At 37.2% G+C, this 19,197-nt stretch overlaps 1 protein-coding gene across 1 annotated transcript in view; it reads right to left on the bottom strand.

The window, feature by feature from the left end:
• Window positions 1-19,197, bottom strand: part of gnav1 (guanine nucleotide binding protein (G protein) alpha v1) — a 345,398-nt gene that overhangs the window by 21,455 nt on the left and 304,746 nt on the right. The window contains exon 7 of the mRNA XM_039739505.1: window positions 15,703-15,774. Within this exon, the coding sequence (XP_039595439.1) occupies window positions 15,703-15,774 (72 nt within the window). The remainder of the gene's footprint in view (window positions 1-15,702; window positions 15,775-19,197) is intronic.

Genomic DNA, 19,197 nt, shown 5'->3' with positions numbered 1-19,197 from the left:
GATGCAAATAATTTAAGGGCACTAGAAACTTACTTAAAAACAAAACATTAACGTTAAAGTTGAATACTGCAAACACAAAAAGTATAATACATTTATTTTATTATGCAAAATTAATTCTGGACAAGAAAATAAAAGTAAAAAAGAAACAAGTCCATAACAATGTGATTTAATTTATATAGAGTACATGATAAACAATTTCCATTGATGAGACTATGCTTGATTAATAAAAGACAATAACTACTCATCCATTAAATGATTTCTGTCAACTCAAAGGGCAAAAATTACTTTCACTGATATGCAAGAGCTTAAAGTTTAAAAGAAGCTTTATAAGCACAAAAAGAGCAACGGAATATTGTGCATTCATTTAAGTATTCAAAAACCTGTTAATGTTTTTCTTTGTAACAACTGCATGCCAAATAAATGAAAGATTTATTGGAATTGTACCATAACTTTAACAATTTTTGAAAATGCCGCAGTATTTTCACTCACTGCACTGTTACTCAATGGATATTTGTTGATTATCACACCATTTTCTGTAAACTCTATAGAGACTACTGTGTATGAAAATCCTTGAAGGGTCGAAGTTTTTGAAATACCAGAACCTCAATGTCTGTCACCAAGAATCATTCCAAAATCAAAGTCAACAATATCATGCACCCTGTCTATTTTAATGTTTGGTTTAACTAACAATAAATATCTTGACTATGTCTGCATATTATATACAGTATAATGAGTTGCAGCCACGGGATTAATTGTTCGTAGAAGCATAAAGTTGTGTCAACATACAAGTGTACCTGATAAAGTGGTCACTGAGTAAGTATAGATATATACGATATATAAACTCACAGCTTTAACTGCAATGTATCAAGCTTTAATTTTAAGATCCTGAAAAAAAGTGAATGGATTAATGTAGCATCTCGAAAATCTGATTCAGCATCAACAGAACAATATTCTCAAAGTCAAACATGTTCAGCTATACATTGTTTACACTGTTTTCAAGTTTTGGAAGCAACCACGTACATCTCTAGATCTCAATGAAGAGCCTTAAAATGGTAGACAGTAGCAAATGACTATACACTTGCTTCACTGTCACTACAGGTTCTGAACTGGGCATGGAATCCCAATTAAAAATAAATGTTATGGTCACATTTTGCAATGTGCCACGTGTTAGCTACTGTATGTTCAGCCCACTTTTTTGTTTTCTTACTGAGGCTTAGCTTAAAGATACAGATATCTCTCTCTTAGATGAGGCTGGTAGCTAATGAGTTTATCTTCCAGAAACCTGGAACAAAGACATGGAATTGTAGCTATTTTTAAAGGTTAACTTTAAATATATTTTAAGGTCCAATGAGCAGTTCTCAATACTGTTATGCATAAGCAGCTGCATTTGGTAGGTGAAAGAACACAAAATAAATAAAGAAATAAACTGGAGGGAAAAAGTGGGTCTTTAAAGGACTGTTGGTTACACATCTGGTTACAACTCCAGATGCTCTTCAGTTCCATCGGTCTGTCTCACTGCGGTCATGCTAAGAAGTTTTAGTCCTGTCTCTCCCATCTGGTGTCATTTAATCTTCTGTGTCTACCGACTACCTCAATTCTAAGTCTTCTACTGCTTACATGGGGTCCAGGATAACAGTTTCTTCTTACTCCTCACCTCCTTGAGTCAATCAATGCCAGAATCGATAGTTTTTGGAAACCTCTTGCCAAAGCTGATGGATTCTTTTTAAAGAGAGACTGTTAACAGGTCAAGTGCTCTCTTTCTCACTCCTCTAACGCCATACTTGAGCAGTCTGCACACAGTCTCTCTTTCTCATGTCTAGCTTGCTGACATCATGACAGACTTAGTTTTGGTAATGCTTTTGTGGACAACTGTAGACTAACTTGAATTATTTTTCTTCCTTCTTTGGATCTGAATTCTGTAGAAGATTATTCTCAACATAACATTTCTTTCATTGCATTACTTTGCAAAGATATTGCCTAATTGCAGGCAGGATCATGCTGTGGTGATCTAGTGACAGAGATTCAGCAAATGTATATGGCATGTGATCAGGTAATAGGAAACTGAACAAGAATTATACATATAAATTTAGTTTAGTACTTTAGTAGGTATAGTACAGATGTTTTAATGTTGTGCACAGCTAGCATTCCTGGCTCACATTTCCACAAGCTCTAGTTTGACTGGTAGCTTGGTCAGAGTCAGTATGGAGTTTGGATATTTGCCTTGTGTATTTGGGTATTGACTTGGTGTCAAAGGGTGTGCTTAACTGAGGAAGATTACATATTTAATAATGGAAATGTGTCAGAAATACTTCTCAATTTCCAAAATACATTTAGTCATACATATGCTGTCAAGTAAATTACATTTATCTACATTCCAATCTAGCATACAGTTTGTTATAATATAGTTGTTACACATTTAGATTCTTTATTATATGCCTTTTACAAGTAATTTCATCCCAAAGACTTTGTTTTATGGTTTCATATGTGTTTTGATAACCATTACATACTTTGCATGTTCTTTAACAAATAATATTCATTAGATTTTCAAAACATTTTAACAAATTTTTGATTATTCCTTTAAAATACTGTTGAAATCAGTACTTGAACTGGGTTAATAACAGAAATACAGTATAAATTAATGCCATATACATAGTGCACGACTACAAGCAAAATTGCATGATATACTATACATCTGCCCTAAAATAGAAACCTCTCATATCATTAACTTAAAAAGCACTATCTATTTAATTAAGATTTTAGCAAAGTTCTGTCTTTTTATTACTTTTGCTTACTGCTACAATTTTGCTGGAAGTGTTATTGTAACCTTTCCCATAGGACAGACGTTCACAGGCACAGTGCTGCCAGTTACATGCATGCAAACAAGTCTGCCCTTCAAAGTTCGTTCATAACGCTTGCTGGGCTTATGTTTGTACAGTGGACTGGGGCAGAAATCAGCCCAGGAAGGTGCCCCTCTATTTCAGTTGACACATTCATACATAGCAATCAATCAACACAAACACACAGATTGAAACAAGGTTAAGAACTAAACCGGAGCCTCCGAAGATCTGAGTTGTAAACCGGAGTGCTATCATATTACCCTGCTTCAAAATATTATGAATAACTATTATGAATAACTATAGGTTTCTGTCCTGGACTGCATGTGGCACATTCTATGACAGTTGAGTGTGTGATTATGCTCATCCTTGCTCATTGCAGACCTGGCATACCATCAATTGCAATTGCTTCCTGCCTTGTACTCAGTGTGACTGGGATAATTACTTGCTCCTTGAGATGCTAAACTGGGTGGTTTACATTTATTTTTTAGCATATGTAGGAAAAAATGTATATCCATAATGTCACTGTGGATCTTGTCACTTGAATCTAACTGTGTGAGGAATCTCCCCTATGACCAAGCAGGCAGTATATCTGTATCATAATACAACCATAAATGTGACATAACATAGTTGTTTTGTGGAAAAAAAAAATTGCTAATTATCCAATTACTTTTGCCTTTGTGAAATAACATTTTTTGAGTGGTGGGAATAAGCCTTCCATGCAATAAATATATAACTATATAATTTTTGTAAAGTAAAAGCATTGAAATTTTAAGCTTTAAAAATTTTTTTATATTGAAAATGCTGTGGTGCTTCAAAATATTTCAGTTGCTGGAAGAGGCACACAAATAAAAAATGGTTGAGGAATTATAGATTTAAGCATGAAGTAAAGAAAAAAAGATGGAAATTCTCAGGTGTTTGGTATCTGAGCAGTAGCAATCGTAAAATACACTGAAAGAAAATGCAGCATTTTCTGAGTCTGGATGTCATGGAACAAATTCTGTCCAGGCATGTCAAACTCACTACCATTGGAGGGCCGCTTCGACTGCCATATGTGTGTCAGCGGGCCGCACTGTAACAAATACTATTATACAAAGTTACTGTCGCTTTCTTTCAAATACTGAAAATTTAAAAAAAATGTAACACTTAAAGTTTAAAGAAAAGCAATTTATTTCCATACAATCTCCGTACAACAGCGTACAGTTAGAGTCTTAGCCTCTTAGCTAGGTCCTTATATTATTACAGTATATTATATCTATACATATAAATAAGGTGACCATCCGTCCCCGTTTTCCGGGGACAGTCCCCTTTTTCAGACAACTGTCCCCACTCAGAAACATGTCCCCATCTTGTCCCCGGTTTAAGATTTCGTCCCCGGTTTCAGCTGGTTCACTTTTTTGAATGTATCTCATCACCACAATAATTTGAACTCGGCGCGCGTGCAAGATGTTTTGACGGAGGTTATGCTTTACCACATCCTGCAACTTTGGCGAGAAATCACGTGATAAGCTTTTGCTTTGTACTCTGTAGTGTTTAGGGTCCCTACTCGTGATCTGTAGGTTCTACGCTCCTCCAGCACCCCATCACCCCCAGATGTCCCCGGATTGGTCCAAAAAATTCTGGTCACCTTAATATAAAATTATTTTCAAGTTTGAAATGGAAATTACGTATGACCACAGAACATATTATAATACAGGGACTAATCACTTTGTTTGTGGACGCCATTTTTATATCATCTTTACGAATTGTTATTGTTTGTGTAAGAGTTATTTTACTGATATTGAAAAGAAGTAAACACAAACACGCCGATCTATCCCATATAAGTGCGCCCCTTTTTTCGCCCTCTCCCAGCCCTCCTCTCTGGATTCCAGTGCTGAGCCGTGCGTTCTGACAGAGTTTTATTTATTCGTCCACGTGACAGTCACGGAAACTGCCACATTATAACTTTTTTATAATTGTCAGTTCTTGGTAGTAGAAGAGATGAGGAAAACAACTTTGCGTTTGTGACACTTCGAGTCCCCCTCGGCTCCTGGGAGAGTGGAAATCTTTGCGAATTAGTGTGATCGGCGCCATTGAAGCAAAACTCTCTTTGTAAATTGTGCTGCACGACTACTTACTGTCCCTTATGGTGAGTTCATGTCACTACAACCCCGCAACATTCAAGGTTGTATTTGCGATGAATACTTTTAAGACGATGGAGGGTTTACATCTAAGAAGATGTACCAACCTCTTCATGTTAAGTTTTGGACTTGGGAATTGTTCGGACCTTTCCCCTTTAAGCACGGAAGGGCAGCGTCCACATTTCTCAGAATATTTTTTGTCTTAAATCACAGGCACGTAGTGCAAGGTTGTCAGGCAGAAATTTGCAGGATCACATAGAAAATGTAATTTCTATACCACAGCGGTCGTGTAGCACCTTTCACAAGGGATCTCCTACCGAGAGATGATCCAAATACATTTAAGCTGCTGTTAGTGCTACTTACCTGTTGTGTTATAGTGCCTTTAAAATGTACTTTATCTGAAAGCACTCCAGTACTGCTCAATGTATCTTTACTTCTTACATGTTAATGTTTTACTGTTTAATAATTTATATACTACATTTTATTTTTTTCCCCTTACACTCAGTGAGCGAAGCCACTGAGTAATCAGCTAGTTCATTATATTATATTCATTGCTTATATAGGAGTCTTACAGTGTGAGATTTGTTTCTTTTGTCCCAACATTTCACATCTCTTGTTAGTAACCAGTAAACCTGTCAATATCAGGCTTGCAATCCTGTGCAGCTGCAACTTTAATGAGGGATGAAAGGTGCTCGACAGCAAGTCTTGAGCAATGTGGGGTTTTGGTAGCTTTCATTAACGAAAACAATTGCTCACAAAGGTAAGTGCTTCTGAACATAGACAGTACTCTCGATGCCAACTTAGGGATCTGCACATACGAGGGTGGCAGGTAAGCATACAAGCCTGGCACACCAACTTCGTTGTATTTTGCCTACAGAATAGAATCTGACTGCAGTTCTATCAATTCCATTTGAATATTCTAAGGCGCATTCTCAACATTGTAAGAGTATGGTGACGTAAACTAGCACACAATTACATAAAACTAGAGCAAAAAAACGTGAAAATATGTGTATTATTACTACTCTTAATGGTTCGTGTCATATGGCGAAACTGTCAGAAACATAAAAATACAGTGGAACCTCGGTACCGAACCGAAGCAATTTCCCCCATAGGTTACTCAACCAAAAAAGTAACAAGATCAAGCTATTTTAGCCTTACATTCCGATCGCTGTAAACACTTTTTATAAAATGAGTTTAAGCACAGGGAAAAAAAGGAACATTAGAACAAATCCGAAATTTATTTAAAACCAACCACAAGCAACCAAAAAAGTAACAAGATCACGCTATTTTAGCCTTACAGCCCAATCGCTGTAAACACTTTTTATAAAATGAGTTTTAAGCACAGGGAAAAAAAGGAACATTTGAAAAAAAAGAGAAAAGTAACATTGCAACAAATCACACGATGAACTCCTCCATGTAAACAATTTTTTTAATGAGTTTTAAGCACAGGGAAAAAACAAACAGGCAGGCATGTGCAGGAGGGCAGGCAGGCACGTGCAGGAAAGTAGGCACGCACTTGCAGGCAGGTAAGCACGCACGTGCAGACAGGAAGGCATGTCTGACCGAGAACAATGCAACACGTGTGGAAAACATTGGCGCACACAAACCGAAAGGGAAACTGGCTTGTTCGTATACCGAGTGTGTGGTCGTGAACCGAGGCAAAAGTTTGGCGAACTTTTTGGTCGTGAACCGAGTTGTGTGTGTTTACCTAGACGTTCGTGAACCGAGGTTCCACTGTACTTCGTTGTAATACTCTCTCACCGCGGTCTCTCTCTTCTCTCTGCGCCGCTGCAAAGAACTGCCCACCTAGCGTTCTGAAACGTGTCCTCAGTGAAGGGGGCAGCCTTTTTGTTGTAACCCTTCACTGAGTGAGTCTCCGTTGCTGGCAGTTCTCTCACAGCCCGGTAGAGGGCCGCAGACCGGGTATTGGGGACCCCTGTAGCCTGCCAGGCTGCTGCAGCCTAGCACTTCAATTGCGATGTCGCGACTGCAACTATACTAGCAGATGACGTTTCCGGTACCGTAATGCCATGGGAAAACTTGCTTTTGTCAGAAGGCAGAAGTAAGAAAAGTCAATAAGTAACGCTGAAGATGCAGAATGATTCAATCACAAACGATAGTAATCATTTTGCACAAGTTTAGTGCTAACTGGATCTTTCATGCGGGCCACGAGTTTGACATGCCTGCGTACACTACAGTAAAGTCTAATGGAGTAGTAGACAAAAAGGAAGCATATAACAGAGCTATTCATCCATCCATCCATCCATCCACTATCCAACCCGCTATATCCTAACTACAGGGTCACGGGGGTCTGCTGGAGCCAATCCCAGCCAACACAGGCCGCAAGGCAGGAACAAACCCCGGGTGGGGCGCCAGCCCACCCCAGACAGAGCTATTCAGGTTTACAAAAAGCCTGGTGCACTGTTCCATACTAAACATTTACCTGCATGTTAAAAGTTCCTTGCATTAGCAGTAACTTACAAAACTTGAGTACAAGCTGGTTAAAGGGGGTGAAATTAGGAGCATAAGTGAGAAGAGAATACTCCACATGGAGTGAAGTTGTCAGTGAGGTCTGTACTATGACCATTACGTTTTGATTTACATTGATAAAGAGATTCTGATATAATAAATAAACACCATAACACTCCTTAAATTAGGCAAACACTTGAAGTGAAGACAGCTATAAAGAGTTACACTGAATCAAAAGTAACATTAATTATAAATAGAAGATGGGTGAAGCGGACATGTAGGAAGCAAACTCTGAAAAGTAGTTTCAGATTAGATGAGAGATTTTAAATGAAGTAAATGAAATTGTCAAAAGAGGTTAAACTGTCATGGAGAAGCATACATTATCATTTTGCTGCTAGCATACTAGAGTGACAGCATGGGTGTGAGGAACATAATTATAGAATCAGCTGTAAGCTATTCAAAAAGTGTATAATTTACAAAGGAGTATAAAATGCATAAACATTTGCAAAGAACATTTCCCATATTTCACAGAGCAAGAATTTACAAAGTTCTCATGAGTAACATTTTTCATATCTCAAGCAAAAATTATAAATGGTACACCTTGCTTTCTATATTTAATGAAAGGCTGAGTTTATAAACAATCACAAAACTGAACAAAAAGTTTAAGAATACACATCAGCTTCAAAATTCTACAGCAGAGAGTATCCGAATGTCAGAACAGGATCATGTGAACAAATGATTTAAGCTTCTATCAACAATCTATGGACAATGGACAATCTATGTTCATATAGAGTGTTGAAATGATTACGATAATTATTAATATCACCATTATCAATAACTTTCTAACAGCTGTAATGATTAATGGACCATTTTAAAGTGTTTCTGAAATATCAGAATAAAGCATTTTGGGATCCCTTGCTTGGCAAGGCTTGGCAAATCTAAAAAACAGGATGCCTATGACACATAAACACACAATTATTAAAAAAAACACACACACATGGCAAGGGATGACTTGTTCTGACACTTCTTGCAACGCATCATGTTTTTGCAAAACATCTTCAGATAAATCATTTACATATTAAAGGTCACAATTTAAAAGAGATGTGGCCATTTTATTTGTTAATATAAAGCCTATTACTGTTACATATATTTCTTAAAAATTTTGCAAAGGAAAAAAAAAACAGGCTATAATTAAGAAGAAAAAAGCAAAAAGGTCCATCCTCAGGCTATACTATAATAAAATGAGTTACCTTGATGGTAATTAGACTTCCTGCGAGACAGCATTTTCTATATAATACACCACAGACCAGCACCAACGGATGACTAATACTCTATAATAACATGCTAAATGAGACCAATTAAATGTGCTCCGTTACAGGCTTTTTAACAGTAACTAGGATTGTCAAGCAGAACTGAAGTCATCATCCACACCAAAATTGTGCCTTGCATTTTAATCACGAATGACAGAAGCAATTAGAGAGAGAGTTTAAGCGGAATTCACACAGAGGTGTCAGGGGTCCCCAACTTTAATCGCTGTTATACAAATCATCCACATAGTTAACAGAGGAAAGAGTATGAAGAATTTTATAATTGGCAGGTGCTTTTTGACTATTTGTTATTTTTATTTACTAAGAAGATATTAACATTTTTATGTCCCACAAAAATGCCAATAAAAATAAGTAAAAACATATTCCTAATGACAACTAAATTATAAATAAATACAATACATCATTAATATATACCAATCAAAAAAGTTAATTTTACCTGTTTATATTTCAGAATGCACAGAACTAACTGTGATATACACATTAATTGTTAACTAGCAGCAACAGTAAAATAATCTTTAAAACAATTAAGGGTGCAAACTTTCTTTGATATCCCAGCTTTAAATCATTCAATTCGTGAGCACAGTCAGATGTATTAGTTCCACAGAGAAAACAGGATTCCCTTATTTAGAAAACCTATTCCAACAGGTTCTTACTGAGCTTAAGTTGTTTCCCTCATAGATTTGAACCTAAGACCTCACTCTGACCATCCCTTTAAATAGTTCTAAATGACTCATAGTACTAGGGTGTTGTACCATGTTAGCCATTCTGAATGTATTGAGAAGTTAAGCAAAGTGACACCTTTTATTGGCTAACTAAACAGATTACAATATGCAAGCTTTTGAGGCAACTCAGGCCCTTCTTCAGGCAAGATGTAATTACTTGAGATGTAAACATGTACTCATTATTAATCAGCATTAGAAGATCTGGGAAAGTGATTCACTTCGTTGAAAAATTCTGCCACCTTGGTCAACATATCTCTTGTGATCTGGGAATATGAGTGGAGAATAGATGTTTGTATCACCAGTGACAAACCCTGAGTCAGATTTTCACCATCTTCCATTAACATCTCTCACTGTTAGGGCCATTTTCCATGAAGACTTTGACAATCATGGTCATCCATCTGTCTCTTTCCTTAGCCATATTAAAGATTTCACTGCAACTAATATTGTTTCCAAACCATCTTCATAGCATTTTCATCAGTGGTGTTTCTCTGCCTTCCTCTTGCACTCTTCTCATTGATTTTGCCCAGCAATGCAACACCTTCAGTGCCTTCGGCTTGAATGATGTGTCCCAAATATTTTAATTGTCTGTTCTTTACTCACTTAGTAAATGTCTTTTCACTTAAGCTCCACAATGCCCTACGGCTTCACACTTTGGAGTGAGTTTATAGCATCCAGTAGTTCTGAGAGTATCAGAGGTTTGTTCTTCTGCACTAATAGTATCAACCTGTGGTATTGTATTAAAAACACATTAGATTGCGTTTTGTCTTCTTTAAATTGAGAGGAACTTAAGGACTGAGTACTCCATGAATGTGTAAATTGAATGTGCACCCTTTCTGCAGTGTTACTAAAAGCAACTGGAATTAAAGTAGTTGCATACACTTATATATAAGAAAAATAAATAAATGCATGTGGATATAAATACACAAACCCCTATATACTGTATACTTGTATAAAATCTACTGTTACCTTCAGTTACTTATTGGTTATGCATATACATATATATTTAATAAAATAAACTACAATATACTAACTAATATATAAGCACTAAGTGTGTTTTGGTTATTCTATACTATGCTAAATTATACAATACTATGTTATACTGTAAAACATAATGCCATATATTATTGATTTTGCTACTGTAAAAGAAGGCAGAAGAAACAACAAAATATTACTAAATGTTAAATATTACTAAAAGTTATTTAGATAAAGAAGAAAAAAAGTTGATAGTTTCCCAAAGAAATTGGGTGTCATTCCAGCAAGCATGTTCTATTAAAGCTGGATCAATTTGCAAGCAGATTCTTCTTTGCATTACCTAGACATGATATGATTCCGATTTGTTTTAAAGGATGCTGAAATCAGTCTTATTAGCTTTTTTTCTGCTTCTTTGGGAGAGCTAAAGAAATATGATTCACCATTAACCGTTACTTTCCGTTTTGCTGGGAACAGAAGGCTTAATGTGATTTCAGCCCTGCACAAGTATTGTTTGATTCTGTAGAATGCAGCATGTTTTGCAGCAGTTGAAAGAGAGAAATCTATGAAAATAAGAATTTGGCTGTTTTGGAATACAATCTCCTCTTCTTTGTGTCGGAGATGAAACTTCAAATTTTCTTTATCCTATAGTTTATTAAAAATAACAATCAGGTTTTGGTTTTGAAAAATTTGCTCCGTGTACATAATAAGCAGTTGAGATCTTATTGTCAAATTTAAAGTCCACTCCCATTATATTAAAAAAATAATTATGTTACAAATTTCACTAGATTAGGACTTTTATGGTTATAAGGAAGTGCTTTGATTCTGATGTTGTGCCTCCTATAAGTATTTTCAGACATCGCTAGTTTGTCAAAAGCACTTTGCATTCAGATTGTGCAATTTCAGGTTTTCTACATTTGCTTAACTTTGTCCCGGTGGACCCGAGTACTTTCATTTTATTTTCTGTTTTTATCATAAATTTACAGTATATCTCCATCCATTTTAGCAGATTTTGTTTAAGCTTTACATCAAAGTTGTACACTAATGAGAAAGGAAAACAAATTTCGCTTGCTTTGGTGGATCTCCTTCAGTTCTACCATTCTACCATACCAGCAGGAAGTTAGGAATCTCAGGATGAAGAAGCTGTAACTTCCCAGCGAAAATATGCCACTGGCATGCTAAGATTCAAATAATCACCTGCCTTGTAAAATGACCTCCAAGACCCAGCAACGATTCAAGGCATTATAGCAAAAAGTACCATAATATGGCATTGTTCAAATCCAAACAAAATGGTGGTGCGTCAAAACAAAAATATAACCTTAAAAAATTGAATAAAATTCTAAATTCTAAGAATCATCAAATAAAGCATGCAGGAGAACATCTGATCCTTCAAACATCCAATAATTCTAAACAAATTCAGAGAAAAAAGGTATTCTAGGCAAATAAATATTTAATAAAGAAAGAAACATAACAAGCGTCCATGATGTATCACATCTACCTTATTTTTCCAGTGCCTTAGCCTTCTTTTTTTGTTCTTTTCTACAAAAACCTGATTCTGTCTCACACCCATCATGTTACTATGCCTACAGCAGTGGATTCAGAAAGCTCCAGCGCATGGACTCAGGTGCTCAAGCGTTGTTTGCTATTTCAGTTCTTATTCATATGCTATGTAGCAACAAACATGCTTAGAAAGTGTAATGAAAATTATTATATTGCACTTGCTTATAAGTCACCTCAGTATTGTCCAGGGCGTTTCTTTTCTGTTTTACAATATTCTGAAGAGCACAGAATTTACAACTTCCCACTCATTTTACATTATAACAATGTGGTACTTTTTTCCTCATTTAGGTAAAAAAAATCAAACACCTTATAGAGGTTTGTTGGGCATTATGCTGTTGCCAAGATTGAAATGAAGGTAAGCCAGCAAGCAATGGGAATTAAACTCCACTTTTTCTGTGAAAATAGAAGATGGATAAAGGCAATAATGGATGCAAAAAACAATATGCAGTACTGTATTTTATTTAAATAGCACCTTTCCCATTCTCAAAAAAGCAAAATCCAGTACTTATCTCAGAAATGGCAAGCTGACTAAAAAGCAGACCAAAACAGTGGGCAAGGTGGGATAGGGAAGGACAAATGAGTGCTGACAGTTAATCAGTGACAGTCCAGAGGAAATACAAATACTCAGTATATAAAAAAACGGCATTATTAAAAATTTTGATCTTTAACTTGTAAAGAATTAATGGATATCTGCTGTTTAAAATTAACCGCCTTGTCTGAGTAGTTCTTACTGTAAGCTTTTCGGAGTAAAAAATGGACATGGTTGTGATATTTGCAAACAAGTATGAATGGACTCATTTCTAAACTTGTCCCTTCCATTTCCTTCCACCGCAAAATCCAAAAAGGCCTTTTGTAGTTAAATAGTGTCAGGCACTCACAATGTCCATTCTTAGTAAAAAGGTAAATAGGCCACATAATAAAAATAAACAATAAAACTAAATCAATGAACTACTTCTGGAATATGGGGTGCAGTTCTGGACACAACATTGGAAGAAGAAGAATATTATGTATTATACATAACTGGACTAACGAGTATGCTCCGCTTTGAAAGTTACACTCTTCTCTGCTTTAGTCTTGAAGATAAACCTTTTAAAATCTCAGATATCAAGGATTATACTCAATACTCATTTTCATGAATGTTTTAATATTTACTTTTTGTTCCGCATTAGTACCCAATGACAGCTTTTATGTTGAGAAGTTTGTTATCTTCATTCTCCAAAAAATATGAGACTTAAAATTTTTTCTCAGCCATTCCTTCAAATAACATGATGTAAGTAACAAATAAAAAAAAATCAATATTCCTTTAAACCACCAACTTATAATGGTTAAAACAAAAGATCAGCTTATAAAAAGTAAATGAGATAAGCTAAATAGATATGAGGTTAAATGACTGAATGAGTCTTCTCTCATTTGTTAAATTTATCATGCAGGGCTATAAATAACAGCTTGCTGGAGGCTCCATGGAGGAAATGCTCTTTGGCACACTGGATACTCCACAGTGTGATCTAAAAATCCTTTTGACCCACTGGGAAATTCAAAACGCGAACTATGGAGTGCTGTGCAGTGAGGCGCAAGTCTAAGCGAAGCAACAGGGAGGCAGAGTAAGCCAGGGAGATCTGTGGGTTCTCCTTTATTTGCTTCAGTACTGGTTTGGCACCGATACTGAGGACTGAAAGCTGGTATCGATACCAAAGTCAAAATTCTAGGACTGATCCAACACTAATCAAGAGTTAATATTTCTTGTTGATCTTTGGTTCAAAAACTCATTAATTAGTGTTTCTTTGTATTATTAACTTTGGGTTTACACCTCTTTGAAAAGAAATTTGAAATTTTTAGGACATTTCACCTAAAACCTCCTAAGATTTTATTCTTTTTTCTTGTTTTTGCCATTTCTTTTAACTAGGTTTTTATTCTGACTAAAGTTTTTTTACAGTTGCTTTTGAACTATAAAGTTCTAGTCAACTTTACTCAAAATGCAGCTAATAGCCTGTCCTGTTGCACACAAAGGAGTAAAACTGACTTGAGTGTTTGCTTATCTGTGGCCTGTATTTTCTATTCAACACATATGTTGAACATTCCCGTCTGTCTTGTTTTGTGGATGTCCCTGTCCTATATTTAAAAGAGTAGGTTTAGTTAGGTACTTAGTGTTTCTAAATATACTGAAATTTCTGAGAATTCTACCAGGTTTTCTATTCAAGTGTCATTGACACCCTTTTAAGAAGTTATGCAATATCCAGTAACTGCAGTTATACATTTGTTTGTTATAAAGATAAACACAGAGCCCACAACCATAACTTGACCAGTATCAAAGAATTACACTGACCCTTTAAGCATTAATGAATTTCTTAAGTATTTATTTCTGTAGGCATCTGGTATAGATTTCATAATATCTTGCTGAGAAGCAATTCCCATTTTGGCTATCCTAAGCAATCACAAATACACATTAAGTATAACAAGTAAAAATTGCCAGACCACAGAGTTGCATCTGTGCCTGTATTGTTAAAAGTCAGACTCTTTGAACCTTCCTTATTAGTGTGGATTTAAGCAGTCACTTGTCTAATTTCATGGTTCAACTACTCAAAGCACAAGGTGCCTATCCTACCAGATTTAAGTGTTGCATATAATGAATGGTTACCATCATCTGAAATGATTTCAGTTTATTCATCACTGGGCATGCATATCAACTCATCTAACACTAGCACTAATATTTTTGGTTCCTGGTTTGGTGACATTTTTATAGTTGAAATTGATGGGCTCACTATGATAAAAGGACAGTATGAAGTCCCTGTCCACTTTAAATAGTTTATAGAATTTAAGGAGGAGTGCTAATTACATTTAGAACACTATATTAATTATATTAGTATTAACATTCTGGTTTAATTTATTTTAAATGTGAGTTTCTGGATATTTAGACTCAGTCACTGTTTCTAGCTCCATTCCAGAACTATGAGGAATTAAAAGACAAATTTATATCTATGAATATTAAATATTATTTCTTTAAATTTTTAGTCGTTCCATTAACACCACTCCATTTAAATAATGCTTTTCATCCCCCACCACAGGATCGTAGCATAGTTTCATACTTGATAATGGAGACACGGAAGAACCTTTAGAGGCCTCTGTAATTTATAAATACACTGAAAGAAGTGATAGTACTGTACAGTATCTCTATCTCTGAACAATTTAAAAGTAAATCATGAATTCATAATTAAACATTCATATGGTTTTATTTATCAATTAATATCTGAGGCTATATAGTACTGAATGTTGAAGGAATACTCCAGAAAAGGGAGCAAGCCTAATGAAGGAAAAAGATCAGATACTGTAGAAGATAAACAACAGCTATGTTATCTACATACCTTTTTGCACAGCAACCATATTGATGGTTATCTTGAAAGAGAAGAGTCTGCAGTTTTTATAACTATCCATCCATCCATCCATCCATCATCAACCCGCTATATCCTATATACAGAGTCACAGGGGTCTGCTGGAGCCAATCCCTGCCATCACAGGGCGCAAGGTAGGAAACAAATCCCGGGCAGGGCGCCAGCCCTCCGCAGGTTTTTATAACTAGTTCCATATAATTCATGAGAGTTTAGTTAATTCTGCACCATGCATGCTTTGTGTGTCTACATAGATTTAAATGATTTGATTTTCATTACACAATAAAACCAGCACAAAACACTTTAAAATAACTTACCATTGAGGTACTCTTGAAAAAAACATTATTGCAAATCGAGGCAAACAACTTCAAGCTTTCCTGAAGACGATTCTGTGAAAACAAGAGACAAAATAGTGAGGAGGTGGCTGAGGTGTAGACAGGACAGAAACTCAATGTAGGTACATACTTGAGGGCCAAAAGCTGAACAAGCTACCTTTTACACTATTATCTAATAAATGGCATCTCTACTGTTTTCTCTTTGAACCATTGTTTCAACTTAAGGAAAATGCATGTCTACTGGTTGATGAGTCTTGTTCACCAGTCACTCTTTCTCAAGTTCTTAACATATGAATTAATTGAATATCTATTAGTAAATGGCATTAATGCATAGTGTAAAGGAATATTGTACAGTTTACATCATAACATGAACTGATGTAAATCAGTAGCTATAGCATATCTGTTAGCATGTAAAAAATCCTAAGAATCACCACTTTTTATTTTTATAAAAAGAATAAAGTGTAAATATACAAAATATACTCCAGCACCATTGTGCCCTTTATTCTGGTGCTAAAAGCTCAGGGACCTTAGTCTGAGAAACTCCATCTGTGGCTGGGTGTTTGACTTCCCGACAAACAGGCTCAGTCAGTGAGGTCTGACAAAAATAGCTCCTACACACTGTTTGCCAGCTTCAGTGTTCCAATACACAATTGCTTCTGCTCATTGCTATACAGGCTATTCACCTATGATTGTGAAGCAAAGCATGAAGACAACAGCATAATCATGTTCATGTACAACACTGCTGTGATTGACCTCATCGGTGACAATGATGAGGATACCTACAGGAAGAAAGGAAAAGACCTGACTGTGTTATGCCATAATAACTACCTCTCCCTGAATGTCAACATAACAAATGAGGTCATTCTTGATTTTAGAAAGACGACAGGTAGTCACAGTCCACTGTATTTCAACGGCTCCCCTGTCCAGACAGTTAGTAGCTTTGGGTTCCTGGGTATCTAAACCACTGAATACCTTCCATGGTCAGTCAACAACACCAGCATACTTAAAAAGGCTCAGGAAAGGCTTATTTTCCTGAAGAGGCTAAAGAGCTTTGAGGTGGGAACCAAAACACCAGCGAACTTTTATTGTTGTACTTCTGAAAGTATCTAAGCCAGATGCATCAAGGTGTTGAGTTTAGTAACCTGACTTGACAAAATAGCAAAGTCCTCCAAAGGTCTGTCTGTACAGCTTTTTTTTTTTTTTTAAAAAAAAAGCTTCATATCATCCACACAACCAGTTGTCTGATGACAGCCATCCAGCTCATCCCGTTTTCACTTCTGCCTTCTGGGAAATTATGTTGCAGCCACACCACTCACTCACTTCAGGAAGATCTTCTAACCCCAAGCCATAATATACTGAATGCCCTAAACTGTACTGTACCCACAAGTTGGTTTATGTGTTATTGTACTTAAATTTCTTTTTTGCATATGAATTTCACTTTGCTCTTGTAGTGTATGTGTCAATAAATATCACAAATCTAATATATATATATATATATATATATATATATATATATATATATTGTGGCAGACAGCCGGGACCCTTGCCCCTTTGTCACTAGATCTGGGGAAGCAGCCATGGTAGCCACGTTACGTCCTTCGGAACCTTTGTTGGCAGCCCCCCGGGTTGTGTCAGGGCCACTTTCGTGGAACACCAGAGCTCATCTTGGTTGGGCTCTGTGGCCTCTGTCAGGGGGAGCTGCATAGAGCTGCACGGCTTAACGAGCCCGTCTGGGTGGAAGCACAGCCACACCCAGATGTGCAGCTAGAAGTAGGTCAACAAGCACTTGCAGCACTTCTGGGTGGGCTATAAGAGTAGCCTGCAGCCACTACTCAGGGCGCCAGAGTTGGGAGGATGTAGACAAAGCTGCCCTGGGAGGAGTGTGATTTTTTTCTTTGTATTTTGGGACTGTGTTGTGCCTGTGGGGTTCATGGGGAAGACCTGCCCCATAGGTGAAGAAGACAAATAAATCTTTTTGTTTATTTTGCCTGTGACTCTGCTGTCAGTCTGTGTTGGGTTGGTGCCAACCAAGCGCCAATCTCACAATATATATATTGTGACACACGCGTGTTTAGGAGACAACTAAAGGGCTTGAATACATGTAATTCCACACCGGACCAGAGGGTGGCGAAGTGCACTAATTCTCTCTCTTGCAGACCATTTTAGGGAAATCCCTCCCAGCTCTGGGGCAGCCAACAACATCACTTCCAGTCCTGATGACATCACTTCCCTTACTGGCCTTTAAAGCTGCCATCTTGTCAATAATAGATCAGTTCTATTTTGGACTCTGTTGTATGAACATGTCTGTGCTTTGGCATCAGTTTTGCAGCCGGGAAAGATAAAACGGGTGGCTGCCCCAAACCTTCGCAATGCCTTATGTTCGTTCTTCTTACAGTGGCATAGTCGGCAAGATTATAAAAGCCCAGAAGAAAATGGGACAGGACCTGAATCATGACTAGGTGGGAGAGTACCGGGGCCGAGCTTCCTGGTGGGGGTTTCGCCTCGGAGTTCTGAAAGAACCGGTGCAGACGCTGCTCCCTTTGACTAATTCCGGGCCACATAAATTAAATAGGGAGAGTGTTGATGGGACACATAGATGTGGGCTGGTCTCTATGGGGGAAGCAACAGGGACTTATTATGCTCTCTCGGAGGAGAAAGCTATCCTCCCCACAGTGGCCAAGGCCCCAGAGCAAAGTGGTGATTCCCCAGACCAGCAGGTGAAGTCACTGCAAACATGGAGGCTAGATTCTGAGCGGTCTACCCAAAAGCAGCTTGATGCTCCATGGGAAATGGTTGCCAAGTAGTTAAAGCCCTCTGAGTGCTCCACCTATCAAATAGTAAAAAAAGGTAGACTGTTTTATATTAATCAGCAATCTTCCCGACCAGGATCAACTCCTCCCCCTCGTACTCTTTGCCTACAGGGAAGTCCCACAAGCCTCGACGGGGTTCTCGCCCTTTGAATTATTAAATGGATGACAACCCAGGGGCATACTGGACATCTTTAAAGAAGATTGGGAAGGAAAGGCTCTTCCCTCGACTAATATTTTGGAATATATCGCTCAGTTACACGATAGATTTGAGAAAATTCAACCCAAACTAAAAAGTCACATGGAAGAGGTGCAAGCAGCACAGGCCCTGCTATTATGACCATGGCACGACGCTCCAGGAGTTCCAAACCGGGGATCAGGTCATGGTGTTGGTTCCAATCTCCCATTCTAAACTACTTGCCCATTGGCAGGGACCATATGAAGTTAAGGAGAGGAAAGGGCTCGTCGACTATTTGGTAAAACAGCCCAATCGTCAGTCAAGCGAACGGATATATAATGTGAATCTGCTGATCCCTCTTCCGGTCAGCCCCGCTCATTCTTTGCTCAGACCAACACACTTAACTTCAGCTCTAATCTGAATATCTAAATCTGAGGTGGTAGACGAGAAACCCGGAAAGACCTCTCTGATTGCCCACATCATTGTTTCTGA

The sequence above is a fragment of the Polypterus senegalus genome, chromosome 17, assembly GCF_016835505.1.
Source record: "Polypterus senegalus isolate Bchr_013 chromosome 17, ASM1683550v1, whole genome shotgun sequence".
NCBI lineage: Eukaryota > Metazoa > Chordata > Cladistia > Polypteriformes > Polypteridae > Polypterus > Polypterus senegalus.
The sequence above is the reverse complement of the archived record's forward strand: the minus strand, read 5'-3'. Positions and strand labels throughout refer to the sequence as shown.